This window comes from Poecile atricapillus, chromosome 4 (genome assembly GCF_030490865.1).
Source record: "Poecile atricapillus isolate bPoeAtr1 chromosome 4, bPoeAtr1.hap1, whole genome shotgun sequence".
NCBI classification, from domain to species: Eukaryota; Metazoa; Chordata; class Aves; order Passeriformes; family Paridae; genus Poecile; species Poecile atricapillus.
This window is the reverse complement of record NC_081252.1, coordinates 58,311,232-58,338,388: the sequence shown is the minus strand read 5'-3', so window position 1 is coordinate 58,338,388 and position 27,157 is coordinate 58,311,232. Positions and strand designations below refer to the sequence as shown.

At 42.8% G+C, this 27,157-nt stretch overlaps 1 protein-coding gene across 1 annotated transcript; it reads right to left on the bottom strand.

Moving 5' to 3' along the window:
- Window positions 1–686: 686 nt before the first annotated feature.
- On the bottom strand, window positions 687–20,471 carry LGI2 (leucine rich repeat LGI family member 2). Its single transcript, XM_058839071.1, has 8 exons — window positions 20,276–20,471; window positions 20,112–20,183; window positions 17,177–17,248; window positions 13,969–14,040; window positions 13,329–13,400; window positions 12,106–12,275; window positions 7,210–7,374; window positions 687–4,666 (listed from the first exon to the last, which is right to left on the bottom strand). Exons 1-8 carry the CDS (start codon window positions 20,455–20,457, stop codon window positions 3,849–3,851), a joined length of 1,623 nt encoding a protein of 540 aa, XP_058695054.1. The 5' UTR covers window positions 20,458–20,471; the 3' UTR covers window positions 687–3,848.
- Between the last annotated feature and the right edge of the window lie 6,686 nt (window positions 20,472–27,157).

The window sequence follows — 27,157 nt, the reverse complement described above, 5'->3', positions numbered from 1 at the left end:
GTCAGACATGTCTTTGATTGCACAAGCCTATAATTAGTTAGAGTTGTGCTATTTCTGAAGAACTAAGAGGAAACAAAAGAATTACCCCCTGTCTTAATGACTAGCAGGATTAATGGGCAACGCTCAAGGATTGCTTTAAATAAAATGCATTCACTGCTGATAGATTTCTTTTTATCCATTTCAGAGTAAATGTCAATGATACAGTAAAATTTAACAAATCTTAAGAGACCCTGAAGCAAAGATCTGAAAGTCTTGGAAGTAATTTTAAGGCTTGGTTCCTATTTACTCAGCATGTAAGAAGTATACTTACATACCTTAAGTATTTTTTTTTTAATTATTTTGAAAATCAAGACCTCTTTACTTTGTGGTAATAAAGAACAGCTCATAAACGAAACTCGCAGCAATAGCTGCGTTACTTACTTGCTAACACTAGATGGGGTGTAAGGAAAGAGTGAAGGGGAAAATCAGGGAACAGCAAAACCTTGGAGGTCTCAGGCACAGAAGAAAGATTTAACTAATCTGAGCATGGCTTTCTCCACCTTGTCAAAAGCCAAACCTGATCATAAATAGACAGTGATGTGTTTTCCCACCCTGTCCATTCCTCTGGCAGCGTAGGTCCTCACAACATGGGTATTTTATGTGTAACACACCACTATTAGTCACATTAACTACATTTTATTCATCTACTGAAAGAGTACATACACATCTAAGTAGCATAGATTGCATTAGCTCCTCTTTACTAAAAAAAGCTCAATGTATATACAACCTTAAAATGCTGCTGCTGTAGCTAGTGCATATTAAATCAATGCTTATATAAACTAATAATCTTTACATAGATTTATGTATTTTAGAATACATTAAAAATTATCAGTGGCATGTTGTTATCCTTTTTAACTCACTGATGCTCTAACATTTCCATGAATTATGGATATGCATATTTTATTTACTATTGAAAACAATTTCTATTACAGAATATAGGCAATGGAGACAAACCCATGGTAGCATTTGGAAAGGCAGAAAGTATTTTCAATTATTAGCGATTTTTGTTTTTATGCCTGCATCCTGAAGCTTTTCCTTGGGAGCAGGAAGAGCATAACAAGGCTCTTTTTGAGATCTTGCCTTTGTTTAATCCTGTGTAAAGTACCATAACCTTTTCTTAATTCAACTGGTGTTTTTTGTCCTCTCTCTTAGCTGCTTTGACTTCCTGTGCATGAACTCAGCAGAACAGGCAGGCCAGTGTCTGACTCCAGGCTCTTCCTGAAGCTGGGAGGGATGCTGAGCTGGGCTTTCTGACCAACCAACACAGCTACTCAGCAGAAGTGGCAGCCTGCCTGCAGAATTCATTTCCCTCACTTTCTTCTTCTGGTCCCATGTGAATGAACTAGACTCCTGTGCATCACTTTATCCTCTTTATTAAGCCTGTCTCTGCAGAGACCATTTTAATTTAATCCAACTTGATAGCCAAGTCTCAAAATCCCCTTGGCTCTTGAGACAGTACAATCTTCTGGTATTCAATACACAAGCCTTTTTCCAGCATCCTCTTGCTTCCCTTCAAGGATCCAATTTCTCTAAACTACCTTTTCACTCTGACTGATGCCCCTTCCTGAGTAACTAGAACTCACAGTTGAGCCCTGAAAGAAAGTGCTGGTGCACTGAGAAATGCCACCCTGATCAGAATATCTAACTCCAGTGAAACTTGCATGCTTGACAGAAAAGCAATACAAAATGCTTTCCCACAACGTAGGCTAAATAAATTTTGCTTGCCAGCCATATCCACTATAAAAAGTAAACTGGTAACACCATAAGAAGTTGCATGTACTGGCAGACATTAATTTCTTTGTTTTGTCAGATTTGTTAGCTTAATCCTGGGAGAGGTATTGCTAAACCCTGCTGCAGAGCCTTGGTTTGCATCTACTGGTCTTGACTGAACCACTGGGAATGACACTGCACTGGGATTTGTAGGACAGTGCTCAATATTTCAGAGGGTGGGATGGGCCAGGTTGCCAGTGCAGTTAAAAACAAAACCAGGTCAAACAACTCTGTAGGAAAAAAGACCCCTAACACATAATTGAAAATCAGAATGAATTATGTCTCTGACAGGCCAGTAATAATTGCATTTCATAGCAGAGTGGCAAAAGTTGGGGAAGACTGTGATATGCCACGTCACTGATAGGTTATGACTCCTCACAGGAGTCATTATACATAATCCTCTTGTGCAGCACACTTCACACCCTGGGTATCAGAAAGCCTGTGAGAACATCTCTGTTTGTGATCACACGTCCAGGGGAAAAATGTGAAACTCACTCAGCAGAAGGATGGTGAGATAGGCCTAAGCATGAAGGAATAAAGGACAGTTTCCTTTGCTCCTCCTGCTTTATGCAAAGCCTCCCTATTATCCAAAGCAGCAGTGCAGCAGCAAGACATGATACAGCAACCTAGTAGACTAAGCAGTATGGAAGCTTAAAGAAATATGTTGTGTAAGTGAACAAACAAAAGCTCTGATACACAATTTTGTTGGGTAAGGGTGACAAAGAGCCTTTCCAGGAAAACAGTCCCTTGTTGTTATCCTGAGAGAGGCTCTGTGTGCCAGGATTGCCCTGTTTAGGGTGATGGAATGCCTTGGTCTGTAAGCACCACTGAAACACGGTGTCCACATCCTCCTTTTTAACCTTCAATGGATTGGCAACCTGGCAACAGCCTGGACTCACCCAGTGGAAATCCTTCTTGGAGGATTAGTTCTAGCCTGAAACAGCTCCAACAGCTTGGTTTCAGATGACTTGGTGACACTGAAGTCACAGTTAGACTTTAGCCAGAAGGAGGATTTTCGAAATACAACTTTCATGTCCTGAACCTGAATTTATTGCTGATGAGCTGTGCTGGGGGGGAAATGCTGGACAATAAATCACCTCACTGAGTACAGAGAAGCTACAACATGGAGTGCATCAATGCTGATATGTGTTTCAGGCAAAACTTAAGCTCTGTCCTCTGGAATGAGGGTTCACCACAAAATAACATATTAAACACCCAGAGTATACTGGGAATCATCAAGAAAAGTATGCATTGGGGCAAAATGGAATAGATGTCTGGAATGCCTATTAAAACAGAGAGTGGGTGGGATTTGTAGTTGATTTGTTCATGGCATCATGCAGACATCAGGTATTTTCTGTCTTTGTTAACTTGTTAAGATCTCACAGTCCTGAAGAGACACACTCTTCCTGGCTACCCATTTACTGTGGGCTGGACTACTTGTTATGCACAATTTATTGCTGGAAAAAAGTGAATAATGGAAGAAAAATGGAAATAGATTTTGACTCTCCCTTCAGTCTGCAATGAATTATAATGATGTCTCGGATTTATTGTGAACCAGAAAGAAAGATCTTGAAGAGAGAGCTCAGTGTATTCTGGAATGTTTCTGTTTGCTTTTACAATTCATCAGCAACCATGAAGAACTGACTCTAATATTAAAACTTACACTACTAAAATGTTAATTTAGGAGTCAAGATAATTTTTTTTGCTTTGTTTGGCTCACTCTTCACTTTCTTTATGTGATGTTCAGCTCAAGGTAGTTTTCTGGATAAAATTTAGATCATTCTCTTAGATGTCAACATTAATTCTAATGCGCTGTACTCCTCTTTGAATGACTGCAGATTGCAAAGTGTCTTTGAAAAAGGATAAAATGGACATGTCATGCAGTAACCAAGTAAATGCAGTCCCTGATTAATATGCAAGTCTGAAAAGTTCAGAAAATGTCATCATACTCCATAGGTGCACCCTGTTTTTGGAAAGGTCTCTTTTTGTTTTGTTTGTGTATAAATGTCATTCTACATAAATTTCACTCCAGCAGCTTTTCATAAACTCAAGTCAATGGTGATATGTTCAAATATTTGAGTGTTTCCTTTAAAGCTAGATGCGAAGAAAAAATCTCTTCGATCTGTTGACACAGCTGTGAAAGACCGTGGTGCTTGCACGTAGATTTCTTTAAATAATCTGAATATCTTCTTTTCACCATCCCACTGGTAAATCTGGGAGAAGGTATAGTCACTTCCCAAGGCTAGGTAATAATTGTTCTTGAAGGAGAAAGGCTGCAGCGTCATGGCTCCTCGGGATGGAAGAGCCTGTATCTCCACAAAGTGTTTGCTATTCCATTTCATGACTCTGGAGTCACCAATGAACCTCGTGAGTGTGATGTAAAGGTCATCTTGCATCCTGAAACTCTTCACAGCCAAGACATCTTCCATGTTGGGGATTTCACTGTGTGGGACAAACTTTTTGGAGGCTTTGTTCCACTGGAGTATAATGGGCACCTGGGAACGGCTAGAGAGGATTAAATGTGATTTCCCATCTATATCAAGAAACTCAGCATCAGTGTCCCTGAACCACTCGTGAAGAGACTGATACGAATAAAATCCTTTGTTATTCCACTTATACACCGTTGACAAACCTGCTTTAGAGCTATCTGCTATGACAAAAAACATTTCACTGTCAATCTCAAAAAGCTCTATATCATTTGGCTTGGAAATGCGAGATACTTCAATATCCTGGAATTTGACAAACTTCGTCCAGCTTTCATCAAACTTGTATATGTGTGAGCCACCAAAGAGCTGTGCCACCACCACAAAGACTTGGTCACCAACAAGAATGGCTTTACATCCCACTATAGACTGACCTATTGCCCAAAGAGAGAAAACAAAACAACACACATATTAGCACAGTACAAACCACCCTTTGCACCATAGACATTATCAAATCATCCCTCCTCTTTTTTTAAACCTGCACCATCTCATAATTTTGTCTTCTGCTACATGCCATCAGAGCATCTTTTCAAGCCTTTTGTTTCCCAATAACTGGAGAGATGACTTGTCCCACCCTGCAATGTGTGCAAGTATGATGTACCATAAAATGCTAATTTCTTTTTAAGCAAAATACTTTTAATTTCTCTGTTTGTTCAAACACATGGTCCCTAGTATCCAAAAAAATTTTTTAAGCTGAATTTTATTATTTAGAAGTGACAAGAGTTTTTATCTTGCCGTTCGTCGCATATCTGAAATTCTCTTATTCTTGTAATGTCTATCTTTCTATCTTCACTAGAAGAATGAAATATAGTATATTTTTCTTGCTCTAGAAGGGTTAGAGTCAGCTTTTTTCTACTGTACATAGAAATATTGATGTATCTTTTGGATATATCACCTGACAACAGGATGAAAAAGAGAAACCTAACTCTGTTGTTTGTGTTAGGTATTCTTGAGATTTTATTAAACTAGAAATATTTCGGAATATTGCAGTTGCCAGATCAGATCAGGTTATGATCTGTTTTGAGAATGTCAAGTTCCACTAAACAAGAACCACATCAAAAAAGTAACAATGAGACTATTATGATAGGTGTTGTTGGAAGGAGAGAGGAGTTCCTTTGTGAAGCCCACAGTTTAAGCAGAACTGCAGCTGCACAAGCTCCCCAGTGCATCCTTGGCCAGTCACTACAGGAGATTTACCCTGACTCCTCTGCTGGTCCTCTACCCATGGCTTTCAGAGCTGGCCTGGGGTGATCTGCCACCCTCCCAGTGTGGGAGAGCTGGGAGTACCTTCATCTCAAGTACAGCAAGGTATCTGCAGCGCAGGCATGAATGGTCGAGCTGATCATGCAGGCTTCTTCTGATTTAACTTAGTCAAAACACAAACTCTTCTAGGAGAGTTTTCACCTGTCTCCTTCTGCAGAGGACAGCAATGCTTTTCTCTTCATGTGCACTGTAAAGGCAACCTTGACAACTAGCTCAGCTCCACAAGCCTACGTTGTAAAGGGCTAAATTTAGATATCCAAATGCCAAGCAAATGGTAAGTAGTGAAATTCTCTGTGGAGCTGGCTCCAGAGCTCTACAAAACACACTTCAGGTTCTGCAGGAGGCTCTTTATGTGCCTGTGTCCCCTAGCAAAAATCTCAGGTTCACGAACATTTCATAGTCCAGAGCTCCAGCTCAGACCTCCCAGGAACAAACTCTGAGTGTGGAGCTAGGACATAAGTCCCTGGCAGAAATGTCTCCTGATCAAGTCATTCAGAGGAAGGTGAAATACACCTGGAAGGCAGCTAGCTATCTTCACAAATGAGTCAAACTCTCAATTTCATTTCCGGAGATTTTCTGGGGCTCAGCTAGCTCTCTCTGGGCTGTTGACTTCTCAGTTTACATCCTTGGTGCATATTTTACCCTAATCTGCTAAAACACAATGAAACCTTAAAAAGCAAAATTTTTCATTTCCAAAATTTCCTGGCAGAGGGGTAGCTTCTTTTAAACTTTTGTTACTGAGACACACAGCTGATCTCAGGGGGTAAGTGCTTGCTGCCTTTGTAGAAGCCAACACCAGAGGAGGACACAGTGTACTCTATGTCTCCCAAAATATAAAGTAAAAAATAATCAGTCACAGACAACAAGGAACAGGAGGAAAAGATGCTCCATGGATAATTTAGCTCCTGAGTCTTCAAAACCTCTGGCTTGGAGTATCTGGGAAATCAGGCAGCAGATAACAGCTTTGAAGGCTCCGTCTCTGCTGTCATGGTGAGACTGAGCACCACAAGTGTTGGTTAGGGACGGATTGGTTGTTAGAAAATCAGCATTAGAACATCACCTGGCATCCACACAGGCTTTTTGTTTGATCAGTAATCTGGTCAAGATGTTAATTGAGCGTGTTTGTAAATTGAAAGTAAATGCTGAAGCTTTACAGAACATCTCTTCAAGTAACAATCACAGCTTAAATATTTCTGTCCGTTTTTAACTGGCTTCCTGGTCAGCTCACCCTAAAAGGATCCTTCAGACCCATTTCCTCCTACATGCAATAGATTCCTTTTATATTCTGTTTATACTTGCAGGTACTTTGGCAAGATCAAGTGCTCCTTCAGCTTCTGCTTTAACTTGCTGTGTAACTAAGGCAGTGGGTGCTATGCCGGGCCATAGTGTGACATTCATAGCAAGTGTTTGTGCCTTCAGAAAAATTTACAAGGTTGGACAAAAAAAGCCTACTTTGTGTGCTACAGTTAAATGTACATGTGTCAACAAGATGCCTTACTCCATGGAGTCAGTCATGTCCAAATATCACTCACTTCAATCAGCCAAATTCAACAGGGATTCAGGACAAAACCCAACAAACTGATCTCATCTACAAATCTTATCCTTGTGAAATGCCAACGGTTCATCAGTGACTAGAATCCCAGTGTTCATATACCTGTGATATTGTCGTAACTCCTGAAATTCATTTCAATGTGATCCCACTCCAGCACCATGCAGTTCTCCATGCTGGGCTGTGCAATAGCTACAAACACATCATTCTTTGAGTTGAACGTATCCACTGAAACAGACTGGTAGGGCAAAATCTGGTGGACAACAAAATCTAGAAACATACATTTACAACAGTTAGGATACATCTTTGCTGGAAACACAGTAAGTGGTCACTGATTAGAATGATGTACACTGAAAAATGAGTGAAATACTCTGGATTTTGTCTAACGCTATCATGGAAGTATCAGTGCTCATGTTAAGCATGCAGCAATAGAGAAAGTGTCTCCTGCTTCAGGTATCATGAACTGTCCTCTGGAAATGTATTTATAAAGGAGATCAGATATGTAAATAGTGAAATAATTCAGATTTTTCCAGCTAGGCTGGCTACTATCAGTGAAATAGAGAGAGAAGTCTCTTTCCCCACAGCTGGAAGTTGCTTTCCCGTCAAGTGAAATGGCCTTGCTAGAATCACATTCAAGCTGAGAGACAGCAACTACCAGCTGAAGTCCAATAACTTCTTAAGTCATGCAAATTTAATCACTAGCAATTTGTGTTATGCTAAACCAGGCAGAAAGTGAAATGATATCTGAAGTTTGCCTGGGGATAACCCCATTTTGCCTAGACCACAGACAAAATGGTGTAATCAAAAACTCGGTTAACATAATGTTTTATGGGGCATTATAATGTAGTTTAGGCATAAAATACAACCAACCTGAAAATTACTATCCAGTGGAAAACTTATCCTAGACAGTAAGACTGAGCAATTGGAGCAACCTGTAAAGATTAGGAGTGTAACTCCAGAATTAAAGACTTATTTTCTCAAAAATTAAGTGCCTTTGTAGACTTAATTTGAAAATTCACCCTGGGTTATGTCAGCAGTCATGGGGCAAACTGAGGAGACTTGGGTCTGAATTTGACATTTGACCAGACAGCTGTGCAAGATTTCTATTATCAGGAAAAAACACGATGTAGCAGAGCTGAGAAAGCACTCAGGTCTAAAATGTGGTAGGAGGCCTGCGTTGAAGTAATGTACAGGTATAGATATGTAGAAAAGGAAAGGCATCTTCCCTATGATGGCATTTCTGTGCAGAACCACACACTGCTCTGTTTTAAACCCCGTTTGCTACACGCCTTCACCATGCACTCCTATGCTGGAAGGGCCTGAGCATCCAGAGATTTTGGTGAAATGGTAATTAAGTCCTCACTCAAGTCCCTTATTTTGGTGCATTATGAAATAATTGCTTCTGAATGAGGAACCCTCTGTTTCTGCATGCTTGAAAGCCTTGCCCTTGAGGAGTTACACTTGTGGAGAATAAAGATAGATGACTACCATTAAACAAACAGAGCAGATTCCACAGCTGTGAAAGAAGTGACAGTCTTCATTCTTCGAGGGACTATTATAAATAGAGCTTGTGTTTGGTTCATAAATGCTGGTAGGCAAACAAGAAAGTTATCTTCATTCTCACTGGGAAACTAAAAGGGCTGACACCAAAGTATGCAGAAAGTAAAAATAACTGACCAGTTATAAAAGGTTGCTAAATGATGGAGCAATAGCAGATACAGTTACAGAAAATAAAAATATTTTTAAATCTTGAGGAAAAAACCCAAAAAACTAATCCTGAAAAGACATCTCTTGAAATCTGAACCATTGTGAAACACTTTGGGGGAATCTGTGAACTGAAACAAACCAGTCTGTATGTGAAAATGGGTAGGTAAATCATTTGTAATCAGTAAAAAGCAATAAATGTTGGTTTCAGCACCAGCTGGGAATACCAGACTGTAATGTAGAACAGGGTTACACAGTTAAAGTTGCTGCTATATCAGGGTTGCAAAAGATTTAGGCCTTGGGGGCTTGATTTAGTTCTACATCTTGCTGTAATGCTAGAAAGAGGTAATACAGTAAATACAGGATTGGGGAAGAGCCTTTTCCAATATCTTTCTCTTTTAAGCCCGATCCCCTGGATGGCAGAGGGCAGAGGACACAGCTTTGCCCCTGTGCTGCTGGCTGCATGAGCTGTCTCTCTCTCCCTCCCAGCCCATACACAGTTTTCTTTCCCTTTCTCAAGACACATGGTTTTCACGCTGGCTGAGCCTGGGGTGTCCCCCTGTCCTCCAGTCACTTATTCCACTTCTGCTCCCTCTGTGGTTGAACTGGCACCATGATCTCACAGGTAAGGGATTCAACACTTTTATTGGGCTGGTTTTCCTTCTGGCAGCTCTTGCTTGGGCTGATCCCAGCACACAGGAGCACTGATGCCAGCACAGGAGGGGACAAGAGTGCAGGGAACATTGGAGGACACTAAGGAAAAATATAAGTGACAGTCTGTTTGGGCAACTGCTCCAAAACTGTATCCTGTAATTCAGTCCCACACTCGTCACGTCCCTTCTTCTCTGTAGTGGATACTCCTACTCCAGGTGAGGCTACCCAAGGTCTGGGTGTGCCAGCAGGGAGTGTTGGCCATCCTTTCCTTTCTCCCACTACAGGAGATCTCCAGCACAGGGGCAAGAATGGAGCAGTACCTATAAATTTGCAAACTACCTCCCTTCCAGACAGCAGGGAAAGAGAAGACCACCTCCAGGAGACAATCTCAGCTAGGTGAAAGAAGGGGAAAACAAGCTTCCAAAGCTCAGTGAGATGATTCCTGACAACAGATCTGGGCAAAGCAGGTCCCAGGCATGCACATGGCCTGTTCCCAGTGGCTGTGGGAACCTGAGACCTTTTCCAGTCTCCTGAAAGTGAGTTACATGTTCCCCTGTGGTGCTCACAGCCACAGCACAGTCCCCTGACACACTATTGAGGAAGAAAGACAAGAAATGAAGTGAAATGGCTTAACCTGCTTTCATGATGCAAACACTGAGAAATGGAAAAGACAGATGCTATCACAAAAAGAGTTAAAATGTAGGTCACCAATACTGTCAATCACTTTCTCTGTGAAAAAGCAACAGAATCATTTTGTTCTTTGCCTTTTTATTTAAAATTTGGCAGCACCTCTCTCCATCTCTCCTGTTACCATTGTAGCAGTTCAGCTGATGAAATGAGCTGACTGGGCCAACAAGACACACGTTTTACCAAGCAAACTGCTTTGTTACCGCATCCTGCATCCAGTCATGCTCGACACAGAGTACTGGAGACCAGAAATGATGGAAAGTTTGATCCCACCTGGCAAAGGAGGGAAATGCTATACTAAAGACTAACATGAATGCAAGAGGTTTGCAGAGCCCTGCACACCACCGACTGGGAAAGGAGAATACACCTATAGGGTATATTGCTCTATTTAGAATACAGTATGTATTCTAAGCCTATGACTAATCAGTCCTCAAGGAAGGAATATGGGCATATTTACACTCCCTTTGGATCTGGGGGAGGCAATGGTAGAGAAGGAGAAAGCAGCAGTGGCCTGACAGCGCAGACCACCAAGGTCATACGGAGCAGAGTATGAGAGCTACACGCTGTGCTGTGGGAGCGCTTCTCTGAGGGCATTTGAACATCAATTCAAATGGGATATTCAGCTGGGCAATCCTTGCCCCATGGAACACCTTGGGTCCCCAAAAACTCTGCAGCACATGAAATTAGATTCATGCTTGGTGTAATTTCACTTACAGCAGACAAAGGGACAACGTTAAGGGTGAATTTTGCTTGGAGCAACTTTGCAGTGTCTAGGTACAAAAAAGTGACAGAGAGCTGATAGTTCAGCATAGGTTTGAGGACCTGAGGATATGTTTGTTTCTCTTGTGCACTGTTAGTGCTACACAATTGCTTAAACCAGATTGCAATGAAATAAAGCCTGCTTTTACTTTGCATTGCTGTGCCCCAGTGATGTGGCAGACGAGGAATGTAACTTCAGTGCTGTTCTAAACTTCACTGCTCTCCTGTGCTTGACATCCTTTTATGCAGCACATTATTGCACTTTACCACTGCTGCTCTTCTGCCATAGTTTTGAGTTCTGAGTTCATTCTCTTTCTCTTCACATATTGCCATCAAAGCACCTTTCATACCTTCTCCTGAAATTTCATTTTACATTGCTAGTAATCACCTTTTCTCTTGTCTTTTAATAATAATGACTGACTTGATGACAGATGAGAACTTGCACACCTTTGATATTACTGTCTAGAAGAAAGGCAGAGCGCTGACATCCTATTCAAAAAAGATGAAAAACAATACCTGCAGCTGATATTTTCAGTTATATGATGTGACTACATTTAAAGATAGGTAACTGCAGCAGTTTGGGCATAAAATATAAGCATAACCACATGCAAATTTCTCTTTGCTCCCTTCAGCATGCTTTACATTACCTTAAAAAATAAAAAAAATCAAAATCCTAGGCAAGACAGTAGTCAGAATATTATTGGACTTTTCTCTTCAACTTAATGGAATTCCATGAAGAACTTCTGGCACTACTGCCACCATCTTTGATGCTAATAAATCATGATTTATCAAATAAAGATAACAGCTATAGCCACGTTTTAGAACTTATTTTCATTGCTTTCTGTGAAATACAGAGATTTTGGGAAACTCATCTGCCATAACTATGTGGCTTCATTCCAGATAATAGAAAGCATTTTGTGATGAAAATTCAGCTACAAATTGAGTCATAATCAAGTCTTTTGGAATATGAATAGACAGAGCTCTTCTCCCATTATCACTTAATCCAAATAAAAACTCAGTGCTTACTTTAGCTTCTAAATGTAATTTTCCCATTTTGTACTTGTTCTAGTACTTGGAAGTGCTTTGTATGTAACCCTTTCCTCCCCCCAGGTCATGCTCACAAAAGTGAAAGGGTATCATCTAAACTTCTGAAATTTAATCATTTGTAGTGTGCTTAGAAATATACATTCTGAATACCTGTAGTGGTGCATTCATAATCAAAACTTGTCACATCATTTAACTTCTTATCCTGATATTCTGCTGGACCAATACACAGGACATCAGAAACAGTGGAATTTGTCATCTTTAACCACAAAAACAACCACTTGGCTTTGCAGTCACACTCAAATTTATTTCCCCTTAAATCTCTAAAAAAACACACAGAAATAAACATATTTGAAAAGGTTGATAGCAATATGAGTACTTGGCATGCTGAATTTCAAAATATCTGCGTATCCTTAAATCGTTCTGAACTGAAAACAGGGAAGTTTCTTCAGTTTTATTTGGACTCCTTTATTATGAGCTCTCTTTCACTGATTTTTTTGAAAAACCTTTGCAGTCTATGGTCATATATAATCATAGTAATGGAGCACTATGATTCAAGTCACTTCTTTTGTAAGTTTTCATAGGATGAGGACTGTAATGTAATACATCCTGACATTCAGGTTGTCTGCTGCAAGCCTCCTTTGCACCATTTACCACTGACACAGATAATTCTCATCCCTTCACTAAATTGTTCCAGTACTGCTGGTTGACAGGGCAGCCTTGCAGACATAAAATACAGATGTAAGACTTGTATTTTTTGAGTTGCTGCTGATGTAGAGTCAATTTAACTTCTTCCTGCTAATGTATGTGCAATTTCAGCACTGTACCTGTTCTTTGATCCTTTGGCAATTTCTGAGGCCTACAATTTTACTTTTCTGTTTGGAAGAACCAGGCCAAAAATAGGGGAATGTTAGTTACACAGTGAAATACTGTGTACAGAATGTCAGCAATGTGCTACAACTGCACAGAAACAAGGAAAATAAGATTTTTTTTTTTTTAATTAATCACTTGTACTAAAATAATCTCAAGGAATATGCAACAATAATAGGGAAATATGTTCAGAGAAACTGTAGTTTTAAAATTCATTGTCTCCCTTTCTCTAGAATACAATTTAAATGAGACATCAGAAAGAAGTACAATAACACAAGCTATGTACAGCAAACACAAGCTACATACAGCATCATGAGAAGCAACAGTGATTTAAGAAATAGCAGTTACTTTAGAAAAGTCTATCAAACAAACAATTATAAAATGAAAAAAAGCTAGAAGAAAAAAATGCATTTTTCTGTGTAGATACCAGATACAGCACCACACACCCAGAACCTAAAACTGAGATCAAGAGTGACAGAAGCAGTAGAAGGATTCTCATTACTTACAGCTCAATTAAAGAATCTAAATCACTGAAGACATCCTTTGGCAGAGCTTTGAGATGGTTATTGGCCAAAGAACTAGAAAAGAAAGTTAGAGCTTATTATCATTGCTATCTCTTATCTTGCAATTCTTACCAAGTCTGAGCTCACTTACAGCTTGCTAATTATCTGGTACTGTCTGGCCACTGGCACTGTTAGAAGTTACCAGGAACAGGCATTAATTATTCTCATTTAAGAATGGAGATTGCTTGAAGTTCACATAAAAGTAAAATATTTAAAATATATAAAGCTGTTTTTTTGCCCAAGTGTAAATGTAACCCAATCACCGAGCACACTGAAAAGAAGGAGGTATGTTAATCATGAGTAGGCAGTGTGGTGGTGATGATGGTACCAGCACAGCACCGTGGGTACCAGTGGCGTCCCAGACCCAGCTGTGCCTGCACACAGGCAGCCCAACGTGTGGTACTGCTGCCCAGGCAAGAATTGCTCTAAGGCTGGTTCTTAATTTATGGAAGGCATGTTGTTGACAGCAGGAGGAAGCTGACACAGAGGGAAGAGAAGTTTTCTGTGTAGCAGAAAAAGCAGTGGTTTCCCAGGAGAGTTTTGTTCAAGTAGAAATTACCCTATCAAGTGTTAAATAACTTACAGGTGAGTCAGGTCACGAAGGCCACGAAATGCATTTCTTGAAATGGTTTCAATTTTGTTTCCTTCAATAAATCTAGGCCAAAAAAAAAAGCATTTTAAAATACTTTAAGTAACATTATTATTAGCATCACAGTGCTATAAGCTATAGTTGCCAGATGCAGCATATTTCTGGGCAGCTCCTTCATACTGAAAGGTGGGAAGTCTCAGTGGAGCTGCTCATGTTCCCTTTTCTCCTTTTTTTGGGGAGACTGCAAGGAACAATGCAAGTGCCTGGCAGCACGAGGGATGGCACATGACACCAATGTCTAGCAGAAATGGAACAAAGTGAACAAGGCAAAAAAAATTATTCCTCTCTTGGTAATCCTCCCAGGATGTGTTGTGCGAGGCAAGAGACCTGCGTAGGACAGCCACCTGAAGCAGACTTTAGAAGCTAAAGTCCTACCTTCTCCTCTCCCAAATCACCAGCATTTTCAAACCAGCAGGCAGCACAGTGGCCAGGGCTGCCCAGGCTGCAGATCTGCTCTGATGGGAGCTCCTGTGGCTGCACACACACACGGTGCCACCTCCATATCCACACAGCCCTGTCTATAACTATGCACATTTGACATCTGCACCAACAGCAAGGCCACTGCCTTGGTTTAGTTCTGGCTGCCAAGTTCAGCTCTGCGCAGCTGGGACATCTCCTCTGCAGGGTGCTGGCTGCACAAGAGTCACAGCCCTGTGCACTGGGGGAATAATGACAGGCACATATCGATTCCAGGGCACACTGCTCCTCCTGACTGCATGTCAGCATTTAAAGAAAGAGCTGATATTTGAGCAACCTGACCCCTGAGCACTTGAGGACGCATCCCTAAATACACCATCATCCCTGCAAAGTGATTGCAGCCAGGTGGCCATCAAGATATTGCCTGATAAAGCTATACCTGGATGAAGAATACTGTATGCTGACTTTATAAAAGGCTTATGAGAGGAAATTATTATGCCTTATTCCTAGGCAGATCTGTTTGCCCTCCAGAGAAGTTAGAGGAAAAATGCTATGTGACAAGGTCTGTTCTACAAGAGAATGAAGATGGGAATGCAGGAGATGACAAATGCTCCTGGTTCTGCAGTGTAGGTGTAAGAAAAATCCTTCATGAAGTGACCAGGACCCTGACTGCAGCAAAGGGTGCAGATGAGATAGTGCTGTGTTAGTGTGGGAGATGTCAGAGGCAGGTCAGCCCTTCTGGGGCTGTGTGGAGCCACAAGTTCAGTCCACAAGAGCAGAGGGCCACCCTGCCTCCTGACACCCTCACTGGCAGCTGGCATCCCCGCACAGCACCAGCTCAGCGGTCCATGCAAATAAACAAGGCTACACTGCAACAAGGTGGAACTCCAGAATTTGCCAGATTCTTGAATCACCAATCCTAGCCTCCAGGAGATGCTACTCTGGGAATTCCAGTCTGTTCGCCGGCAAAGCTCCTGTCTTTTTCAGACCTGTCTTACCCAGACTGTGTACAGAGTCAGTTTAAGGGTGCACTGAATGCCATTATGAGTGCTGCAAGAGCAGCAGGACACAGCTGGAGATATCTATATTAAGGTATCAGCCATGGGTACTCCCCAGCTGCTCTTTGGCCAGAGACTTTGGCTTTATACACACAAACACTTCAACATTTGTCAGTCAGGTTTCCTTCTTCTCTACCAAGTCTGATCCCTGGTAAGAGACATGGAGTTATGGAAGTTGTACTGGTTTTACTGGCTGCATGGCCAAAAAAATAAACCACAGAGAAAGGCCACTCACAGCCAGTTCCCAAAAGGTGGAGGGGTGACTTGCTGGGAAGAGGAAAAGCTCTATGGAATTGGCAGAAAAGGCAACCACAACCACTAACTGAGACCACTTGTTCAGCTGCTAAAAGAATTTGAAACTGTAAGGCTTTACCAGTCTTCATCCTGCTCCCTGGCTTGCAGCTGGTGGTCAGGGACAGAGATTTGCCCTTTGACCATCTGAGGAGAGCAGGGTGTTTGATTCAGACAGGGATCTGGTTGCAGTGACCAGTACAACCACCACGATGCTGATGGGACAAGCCCATCAGCACTTGAAAGCAGGCCACTAATGGTACAACAGAAAATGTTTTTCTTCCTTTTTACAAACTACAGCAAATTATTTTTTCTCTGTAGACACAAGGAAAAGAGAATGTTTAGATAACTTGCTATCTCTGAAAAATCCAGATGTAGCTGAATCATGGATTTTAGCATATACCATTTACCACTAACTGCAAATTCCATTGTTGGCTACTCCACATGTACCAGACTATTAATGTATATTAATGTACCACACCATAATATCTATTTGCCTTCAAGATTTTAGCAAAAGTCAGTTTTATGAGCATCGGTCTTCCCGTAGAAGAGGACAAATGTTTTCCACAGCTACATTTCAGCTTGGAAAGGTGGGTGGAATGAGGATTTTTTTCAGGTTGTATTCATAGTTTCAAACACACCAGCTCATACTGAGTAACACAGAGAAATGCCATCCTTTGGAGTGTGAAGGGAGGACAACCTTGTACCAGGGATAATACTTTTTTTTAAAAGAAGAAAAAGTTAACTAAAAATAAAAAATAAGGACCAGAAAAACAAAAGGAATGTAAAAATCAACTAAGTGGATGATATAAACAAAAGGAGAGTTAAATAATTTTAAATAAGAATATAAATAATTACAAAAAATTATTATATGAAATGTATGTTTATGTATTTATGTATTTATAATTAGTTAAATAAAGATAAATTCTATGGACATTAAATAGGGTATCAGAAAAAAGGCAAAGTAGGAGACAAAAGTCAGGAGAAGAAAAGCAGAATCAGGGTTGTTCCGGACAGTACACCAGTAATCTGCAATTCCTGGTCAGGAATAGGTCAGGACAGGCTGCTCCACCTCTTGTGTGAGGTTCAAATCCCCTTAATGGGGGTGGCACCGTTCTGGAAAGCCAAGGCAAGCTCTTGCTAAGCATTGCCTTTCTGCACAGAGACACCTTGCATTCACAGCATCTTATAAAAATGCACTGTAACATCTGAAAAATCGTCAGCCACCATAAAGAATATTTGCACAGGAATGGAACATAAATCCTTCAGCTCCCCTGCTCTTGGGAATCACAGTAAAGACCAAGACTCTGCAGCAGGAGTCCTGGCAACTTACCAAAATATCTTTATTTATAAAGGGCATAAAATACCAAACTTACAGGTATTCTAGATGGAAGAGACCAGCAAAGGCATCATCTCGTATAACAGTGAAGGAGTTGGAGTTCAGTAAGCTGAAAATGGAGAGCAGGCATTAGGAAATCACATTAAAACTTGACACACTGGATTATGCCTGTTGTGTTTATTGCCCATGACCAAACTAATCTTACTAACTTGAGCCCATATCACCCCACCAATGCAGCACACATAAAATACTGCGGAATGGTCTATTGAAAGAAATTAAAGGCATTACATGATGGGAGTTAATGTCCACTACTCCCCGGGAAAAATGTGCCATTGACCTTGGCTAAATGTAACCTGGTCCTCAACTCTATGGTCCACCGAGCAGAGTGAGCCATCATTAGATGGCAGGTCTGCTGAGTGTGGGCTCCATCCACTCACCACCCCTCCAGCCTGACAACTTTCAAGAGTCCACCTCATCACCAATCCTAAACTGCCAAGCACCAGCTCTCATTAATGCAGTCACAGTGGGCTCTCCCTCCGTGCTGCCAGGGGAATGCTCCAAGCCTGACCTGCAGATGGGTACAGCCTGCAGTGTGGGAGGACAGCAGCCAGTTTGTCTGCTGGAAACACAGACACATCCAAACCACCGAGACAGAATCCTGTCATCTTTATAAAGCAAAGCGCTGTGTCCAGCGGTGACAGGCGCTGAGGAAGAGCTGCAGTGCTGCCTCCTCCAGGCGCTGCCTTGCCCTACTCCCGTATGAACTTCAGGGACAAAACATGTTAGAGCTGCACCAGGGAGGCTGAGCCAGCCAGTCACCTGAGCCAGCACAAGACAGCCAGGGAGAAGGAGGTTATGGAGGCTTTGCCAGCAAAGTTCATTCCTTGCTGTATTAAAGCACAGCAGCAGACAGTCTCCAAATGTTGATGTTCAAAGGTGGAGATGGAAATCTCCTTTCAAGAAAATAGCAAAACTTCTTATTTGGTCTATGGTATTAACACTATTCAATTAATTTTTGGAAAATCTCAGAATTTTCCCCTATGAATGAATATGTCTGCACTAATTGCTTTATTAGAGCAACTGATTAATCTCCCTTTTGTATGGTTTAAGGCATTTTACTAAAATTAATTTAGAAGACTAATGAACATGAAATGCAAACTTGCCCTGTGATCCCTGGATATTATGCTAATACTAGATGAATGATCCTTAAATTATCCCAAAGAAATCTGACAAAGATGAAGACCACCATCAAAAATAAATCCTTACATTACTATTTTACCATGATTACTGCCACAGAAGACATTGTCCTGCGGTGCCCATGTGCTCAATTATGCGTGCAGCTCTTAGTTATTTAATCATTATTTTCTCTCATGTTTTAAGGAAAGAGTTACAAATTACACTAAACAACAGAATTTGTGAGTGCTCAAGGTAGTGGTGGTGGCGGTGACAAACCCCTCTTGCTCCCACATCTGACTTACCACTTGAACAACTTCTGCCTTCCTCAACAACACACCCCTGTCCCTCAGCATACACAGCCCCGACATCTCCAGAGAATCTACTACAGCTAAGGAAAACAATCTTCATCTGCTCTTCTTCCCTCTCCTAGCCCTGCCATCCAAACCAAGCCAGACTCCCCCCAGCTCTAGTTTTCCACCCACAGCTTCTCACCCCTGAGTTCCTCCCTTTCCTTCCCAGCTGGCATGGGTCACAGTTTGCAACCATTTACTGGTGGGCAAGGTCCCCATGCCGTCTGCTGGGGGCTTGGTGCTGACCCCCAACTCCCACAGAAACTTGGGACCAGTTTCACACTGAAGGAGGGGAAGGCTTCCACCCCTTGCTTTGCTCACTTCCCTCCAGCATTTTGCATGGAATTCTGCTCCTCCCAGTGGGAAGACAGGCCTTTGAGTCAAAGGAGGTGGGATGCCCAAGGAGAGGCATCAGCTACCAGACACCTTTAGAGGCTACCTCTTGCTAAGACCAGTTTTAACATCTAGTTCTGTGGCGAGCACTCAGCCTGGCTTTCTGGCAGGCTTTGGATCTTTTTGCTGAATTTTTCTTTGCAGTATATCTTTATCTGGGGAGGGGTAAGTCAGTCCTTATGGAGTGGAGTGTGTGGAGGGCCTGCCTGGTGTCAGGCATTCCACACAGGCTACAGTGGGCTAGACAGGCTGCAGGCTGCTGCTCAGCTTTGCTGCAGACTACCAGAGAAATGAGTATCCAGGCCCCCCAGGGGGGTTGTACCGCAGTCTCTGTATCTTCCCTGCTGCCTCCCAGGACAGCTAAATTAAGCAAGTTTGGGTAAGCTCCTGGAGCAGGAGGCACACACCTAACTACAACAGGCATGACCAAGCAGCTTGCCTGGGGTCAGGGAGGAGGGGTGGCGGCAAAGTGCTGGACCACTGTCTCCTGGGACAGAGGACCGCTGGCTCAGAAGGCGTCTAAGGGGCCACCTTCCAAGTTGCATGCTGAAGCACGGAGTCATGCTGCAGACAACAGCAGGGCTTCACACACAGAGGATTCCCTCTGAAGTGTGTCCTGGCAGCCTCTGCTCGCCCCATTGTGCCCACAGCGTCACAAAGGCAGTGCCAGACTCCTGGGCACAAAGTGAGCAGGAGTGAGAGCCAGCACCACATAACTGGGAGACAAAACTCAGCCTTAAACTTACTTAAGCTGAAGTTTTAAATAAAGAGGAACTTAGGGCATCATAAAATATTTTTCCCTCCTTTAGTAACTAAATACACGTTTTATGAAGTGGTTTCTGAGCAGAAAATGCACCCCTGAGCAGAAATGTTATGAAACAGCAGCTACATTCGGGGACTGTGGAAGCTGTCCTCTCCCGTTTTCTCCCTTTCTACAAGGCAAAGGGAACTCTATTTAGGAGGAACTGAGAGGCTCTATGCTCAAAGGGATTCTATTCAGGAGGAAGGGGTGAAGTGCTACTTGGCCGTGCTCCTTCCCAGTGCCATACTTACAGCAGCTGCAGGGAGGGCAGGTGGGAAAACATCCTGTCCTTGACTTCGGAGAAGGTCCCGTTGACCAGGCTCCTGGAAAAAGAGATGCCACCCATCAGGCGGGACCGCCCCGCATCCCTTGGCCACCCTCCCGCCCGTGCCGCGGCGCGGAGCCCCGCACTCACAGGGAGCCCAGGCCGGCGGGCAGGCTGCGCGGCGCCCCCGCCGCCCCCACGCACAGCGCCGACTCCCGCCAGCAGCTGCAGGGCGGCCCGCAGCGCGGCCTGCGCGGGGCGGCGGGCGGCGGCAGCGCCAGCAGGGCGGCGGCGGCGCTCAGAGCGGCCAGGAGCCGCAGCGGGACCGCCATCCCGGCACCGCCGCTGCCCGCCCGCCGCTCCCCGCCGCCTCCCGAGCCCTGACATCAGCGCGGCGCCGCCTCCGCTGCGGCGCCGGGACGCGGAGGGGGGGTCCCGGCGGGCGGGGCGAGGCGAGGCGCGGCGGGGGCACCTCGCCCTCCTCCTCCCCGCGGGACGGAAGCCAAAAGCCCCGCGGGAGGCGCGGGTGGCCCCCGCTGGTAGCCCCGGAATGATGCTACCCCAGAAAATCGGGGCGAGCGTTGAGGTGCTGGAGCGTGTCCAGAGAAGGGCAACGAGGCTGGTGAGGGGCTTGGAGCACAAGTCCTACGAGGAAAGGCTGAGGGAACTGGGGGTGTTTAGCCCGGAGAAAGGGAGGTTCGGGGTAGGGGGATTTATTGCCTTTCACAATTAACTTGTGAAAAACGAGGTTCACATAATTTTTATAGAATTTAAAAGTTTAATAAAAAAAAAAAATAGGAGAAAAAATAAAGTAAAGTATATAAATACGGCCGGGTGTCTCTGCATTCAGCTAAGAGAGCACACCTTACCAACAAAGGATTGTCCCTTAAAAACAGAACCCTACTACATATCCATAAATTCTCATACATATTCATACATCCTTCTTAGGATCTTTGGTGTTCTTCTGTTTAGTTTTCTCTTGCTCCCTTCCCAATAGATCAATCTTCTTGGCACCATTGAGATTTACATTCTCTGATACCAGAAATGCAATAAATTCCTCCCCCCAGAGTTCTGGTCACTGCTGTCTTCATCTGGATAAGATAGTTTACAAAAGGAAAAAGAAAGTGTCTCCAGCTATCTTTTTCAGTCTTTGGGTTATACAGACAAAAGTAGTTTTTGTTTTAATGCTATGTCATAGCTTAACATATATGTATTATACCACTATTTCTAAGTTTCATCAATAACAGAAATAAAGAAGACTATATTAATACAACAAAATTTCTCATTCTTATACACATAACATTCATTTTAATATTTGCAAAAAGCCAACAATATATGTATCTATAACAAACTGAAAAGAAAATTTTATTGGGATGGATGTAGTCTTTTTTCCCAGGTAATATGGGATAGGACAAGAAGAAAAGCCCTCGAGCTGCGCCAGAGAAGGTTTAGATTGGATATTAGGCAAAGTTTCTTCACTGAAAGGATTTTCAGGCTTTGTAAGAGGCTGCCTGGGGAAGTGGTGGAACCACCATCCTTGGATTCATTCAAAAAACCACACACTCATGGAACAGTTTGGGTTGGAAGAGATCTTAAACATCTTCTAGTGCCAAACCCCCTGCCATGGACAGCTTTCACTAGACTAGGCTTCCAGAGGGCTACCCAACCTGACTTTAGACACTTCCAGGGATGGGGCACCACAACTTCTCTGGACAACCTAATGTGTAGGTGTGCTGCTTAAGGACATGGTTTAGTGGCGCACCTGGCAGTAGTGGGTTGGTGATTGGGCTTGGTGGTCTTACAGGTCTTGTCTTACCATAATGATTCTATGCTTCCAGGACCTACTCGAGGGATATCTAGATCATGAAATAAGCAAATGGATGATGACACCACACAATTCCAGTTGCTTTCCAGTGGTATGTGTGTGTTAAGTACTCATTAAATTAATCATGTTGTATCTGAATGCTTGAAAGGTTTCAGAACTCCACGTGAAACCACATTTGTGGTTTTACCCCACATCTTGCGCATCAATAAAAAGAATTACCCTTGTAACTTTGTGATACAAATTACTTGTCTTGTAACATCAAAAAATTACTTTTTGTAACTCTTGTAACCTTCACTATGCTATGTGTGCCAGACTCTATTCTTGGTTCGCATGGGCCAGTTGCAAAATTCCCGTGTCCACTTCTACTGCTGCAGCTTGTGCCTGCTGCCCATCCCCATTGCCCACACAGGCTCCTGCTAGGTGGTTGAAGACAACAGTGAGACTCCTTCGTGCTGAGCAGACCCAGGTCTCCATCTCCATCCATACACAATCCCTGCAGCAGGTGAAAATTCAGAAAGCATGAGCAACACCTGAGCTAGTGGTTTAATTAATTTATCATCTGATTAGGCAGAAACAAGACAGAGAAATTGTTTGAGGTCAGTGTTAGTCCCAGTTTTCTTTGCCTCGTTTAATCTTTTCAGTGATTTTAATGATTTGTGTAATACGTCTCTTTGCAGGAGTTGATATGCACCACATCTGCATCTTAATTCTACAGCCACAATAATCCAAGGATGTTTCATTGGCAAGTAGACAGAAATTGTTATGAACCATTAAAGATGCTGGATTTCCTGTCATTCTCTTTCAGCTGGGTTGCTGGTGCTTTATCCTGATGTCATTGCAAGTGCCAGAAAAAAATAAATATTAATTTAGAAAATATTAAAAATTATAAGAACACTATCAGAAATAAAAAGGTTTTTTACTGTCTCTCACAGTATCCTTCTGGAAAAAATATCCTGCATGCAGCTAGAAACATCCATAATAGACTGGGTGAGCAGCTGACAGGCTGGGCTTGAAGTGTTACAGTAAATGGGGTTACATCAGACTGTCAGCCTGGCACCAGTGGGGCTCCATAAGGCTCCGTTTTAGGGCCAGAGGTCTGTAAGGTTTTTATAAATTATCTGAACACAGGAAATGAATGTACATTAAGTTTGCCAATGTTACTAAACTAGGAGGAGCTGTGGACTCCCTCCAGGGTAAAGACGCCCTGCAGGGAGATGTGGGTAAGACTAGAGGGCTAGGCAGGCACCAAACACATGAAATTTGACACGAACAAGTGGCAGATTCTTCACCTGGGACAGGTGATCCTGCTTATACATACAAATCAGAGGATGAGAGCCTGAAGAACAGGCAACATGGAAAGAGATCTGAAGATCCTGGTCAGTGAAAAGTTGGACACGAGCCAGCAGTGCCCTGGCAGCCAGGAGGGCCAAGCGTGTCCTGGGGGGCACCAGGCCCAGCATGGCCAGCCGGGCAAGGGAGGGGATTGTCCTGCTCTGCCCTGAGCTGGGGCAGCCTCACCTCAAATGCTGGGGACAGTTTTGGGCACCACAAGGTGAGAAAGATGTAAAGCTGCGTACAGAGGAGGACAACCAGGATGGTGAAAGATCTTGAGGGCAAGACTTAATGAGGAGTGGCTGTGGTTGATGGGTTTGTTTGGCAGAAGAGAAGGCTGGGGGGTGACCTGAGAGGGGCCTACAACATCCTCAAAGTGTCAGCAAAGGGGCAGATGCTGAACTCTCTCTGGTGATCAGTGACAGGACACATGGAAATGGAATGAAGTTGCATCAAGGGAAGTTCAGTTTGGCCATCAGGAAAAGGGTATTAACTGAGAGAGTAGTCAATCACTTCTCCCCAGGGAAGTTGTCATGCCTCCAAGCCTGACAGAGTTCAAGGAACATGGATCCAGATGGCACTTAGTTGTGCGGTTTTGCTTTAGGTAATCCTATGAGAAACAGGGAGTTGGACTTGGTGATCCTTATCTGCTCCTTCCAATGTGAGTTATTCTATGATTCTATGAAAAAGACACAACAATAACTTCCCAAAACAGCAACAAAGAAATTATATTCCCATGAACCAGACAAGACATTTCTCCATGAAGTGTGACTGCTGCGGCTTTTCAGGGATGCCACTTTGGGAAGACTTTGATACATTCCTTTCCAAGTGGCACTCAGAATTCTGTCAGGAAATACAGCTTCGGGGTTCAGTATTGCTGCAAGGTTTTAAATGTCTACAAATGCCATACTGGTATGTAAAGCACCTTCCCTAAAAGACACAAAGCTAGGAGCCCAACTCCACAACTCAGTTCTTCAACTTTCACTCATGCTAAGCTGTTTCCTGCAGACATCTAAAAATCCCAGAACACTTCAAAATGAAAAACTATTTACCTGCTAGCACTGCCCACAATTTATTTTGCAGACAAGGTGTCTTCTGACTTAACTGATTCAAATGCATTTTATTTGGTGGTCCTCTCTATCTCCCCATGGGAGAGGAGGAAGGATTTTCTTCTGTTGTTCCCATTTGGGGTGTTCTGTGCATCCTCATCTGCAGCCCTTAGTGAGGGGCTGCCAGGCACAGACCACCCTTGCTGGTGGTCTTGAAAGTGTCAAGGGGGTTCCTCATGGCTGGAGGAGGATGAGGTGGAATGAGAGGAAGGTGCAGTAGGGCCAGGGTACTGCAAAAGAAGACACCAGTGTGAAGAGCGTGGGCTTTATCAGAGGCTGAGGAGAGAACCTGGAGCATCAGCAGGACACAACAGATGGTCCTGTCCTGCTGAAATTAAAAATGAGTGATTGTTTCGGAAAATTCACATTACAGGAAACAGGCATTTGAGGGGTTAAAAATACAAATATGAATATAGATAAGCACATATAAATTTCCTTAAAAGCATATTTAAAAACTGCTTGATTTAAAAAGTGATATTTATTTTATCTATGCAGCAGTATAAAAATGCAGTGGTATAAAAATGAAATCGTCTCTCTTTTTCGAGAAGAAAATAGAAAATTGAATTTGATGTTGAAGTAGAACATCAAAGAATGAGAAATAATACTGAAACGTGCATTTTGCTGCTTTCCTTCAAATTCCAGCTCATAGGCTCAGGTGATTTTTTATGTGGACTTGCAGGAGCATCCATTTAAGTCATACCACAAATAAATGCAGTTGGCTGCATATGAAAGATTGTGCTATTCAATAGCCACAGATAAAATGGCATTTCAGATGGGCAAAGAAGAACTCAGACAGCATGTCAACAGGCATAATATAAACACCTGAAGAGACAGGAGAGGTGCAAAGGCTGTGCCATTCCTTTAAAAGAGTCCCTGTAACCGAGGGTGCAGGGGAACATGGGGGTCCCCTGGGACTCAGCGTGTACCCCAGTGCAGACCTGTGCAATGCTGCATGGGCTCCTCCAACTGCATGTTACATGGAAAATACTCTGATTCCCAGGTGAGTATGGCTGAGACATCTCAACCCTGATGTATGACATTATTGCTGTCATTTCTTCTAACACAACAGCTCTTTTTCTTTTCCAAAATTTTGGATATTTATCTTGAATTGCAAAGGGAAAATAAATCAGAAGAGCATTTAGGAGAACATAAATATGAATATAAATATTTTGATGTGAAAGTTGTAAGTTTTGTTTCTTCAGGATCAGGAAGGCATTTTTCACATGTTCTCGTCTTCACTTTTCAATTCCTTTTTCATAAACCCCTGCATTATTGAGTAAGTATTAACATAGAGGCTTTGACTGTTTTTTTTCCTGTAACTTGATGGAAGTGGACAGTTATAGATACAAGGCTGCTGATCAGGTCACTCTATACAAAATGAAAGCATGGAAGGGAGAAACACATCAACATTTTGTCTAAGAAAATTTAATTTCTAGGGTAGTTTGCAAATAAAAATGAGTTTTGTTGGATCACAACACACCACGACTCCAAAATAAGAATTTTTTTAAAAATTGTGGATGAGAATGAAGTATATCAGTGGAAGTGTTCCCACTATGAGGACCCTTAATTGCTTGTGACCCTGCTGTGGGAGAAGGTATGGGAAAATTAATGCTCTGAGCAATATTCATCTTGCTGAGTGTTTTCCTTTCTTTCTTCACTCATGGCTGATGTGACCTTTTTGGACTCCAACTGCTAGAGGAGATGTACTGCAACATGCAGAGCACGTTATTATTATCTTGAATTTTCTCCAGCTCTCAGACCAAATGTTTAGTCTGCTTGGTCAGGATTAAATGTCCTTTGCTCTTGACTTCTGAAGATTTCTGATCCAGATTGCACACCTGGTATGCTACTGCAGTTTTCCTTTAAAGAAGCACAGAAACAATTTACTTTGTTGAAATGTAGCACTACAGGATATGGTTTTATGAAAACTATTTTTAAAAACATTCTCAGAAATAAAAAAAATACAAGTTTCCAAATCCTACTTTTGGGAGAGCTAGCATGTTCTCTGCACTGCTGCTATGCTCCCCAACCCCAGTCTCTTACACCAGCGCCATGCTGCAGGCCCTGTGTGGTGAAGGTGGTTATTCACATTACATCAGAAAAAGAGGACTTGATCACATGTGCTGCCCTTGTTTTCTTGTTTTTTAAAAGGGCCCTAAGCTGAGATTCATGGTGGATCCAAATCCCCAGATCTGGAAAGGAATGGCTGTGGAGAGAGGAACAGGAAGAATAAGTTGGGGTGCACCAGAGATTTTCACACACAGGCTCACCTACAGCCCTTCCCAAAACGAGACTTTTTGAGATGAATTATTAATAGTATATTAGCACCACAGGAATAAAATAAATAAAAACATAACAAACATAACAACTCACATGCCTTCCTTTTTCCTTCACTTGTGAATCCCTGAGAGACCTTGGGAATCACAAACTGTTTCTTGAAGAGCAAAATTAATGGAGTCTGAACTAAGGCTGTGTACCCACATCCCCATGCACCTTCCCTCCCTGCATCCTCATCCACTTGGGATCTGCACTTCCTCACTATGTTTCGGTGACCTCACGCAATGGTTGCCCCATCCCTGTGCCTGTCAGGTGGGCAACAAATTGGAATTAGCTCCAGCTGGCTCTGGGTGTGCCAAGCCCAGCTGCTGCCAAATGCTGGTACTGCAAAAGCTGAGTAGAAAGAGGGGCTGAATGCTCCTTGCCTGCCCCTCATCTCCTCTTCCCACTAGCTCCCTGAGTGGGAGCTCAGGATATCTGTGTCCTCCA

Coding starts and splice junctions, on each gene's coding strand:
- LGI2 (XM_058839071.1), bottom strand. CDS start 20,457: ATGGCGGTCCCGCTGCGGCTCCTGGCCGCTCTGAGCGCCGCCGCCGCC. Junction 17,249..20,111: donor CTGCCCTCCCTGCAGCTGCT/GTAAGTATGGCA, acceptor CTCCATTTTCAG/CTTACTGAACTCCAACTCCT. Junction 4,667..7,209: donor GAGTTACGACAATATCACAG/GTATATGAACAC, acceptor TTTGGGCAATAG/GTCAGTCTATAGTGGGATGT.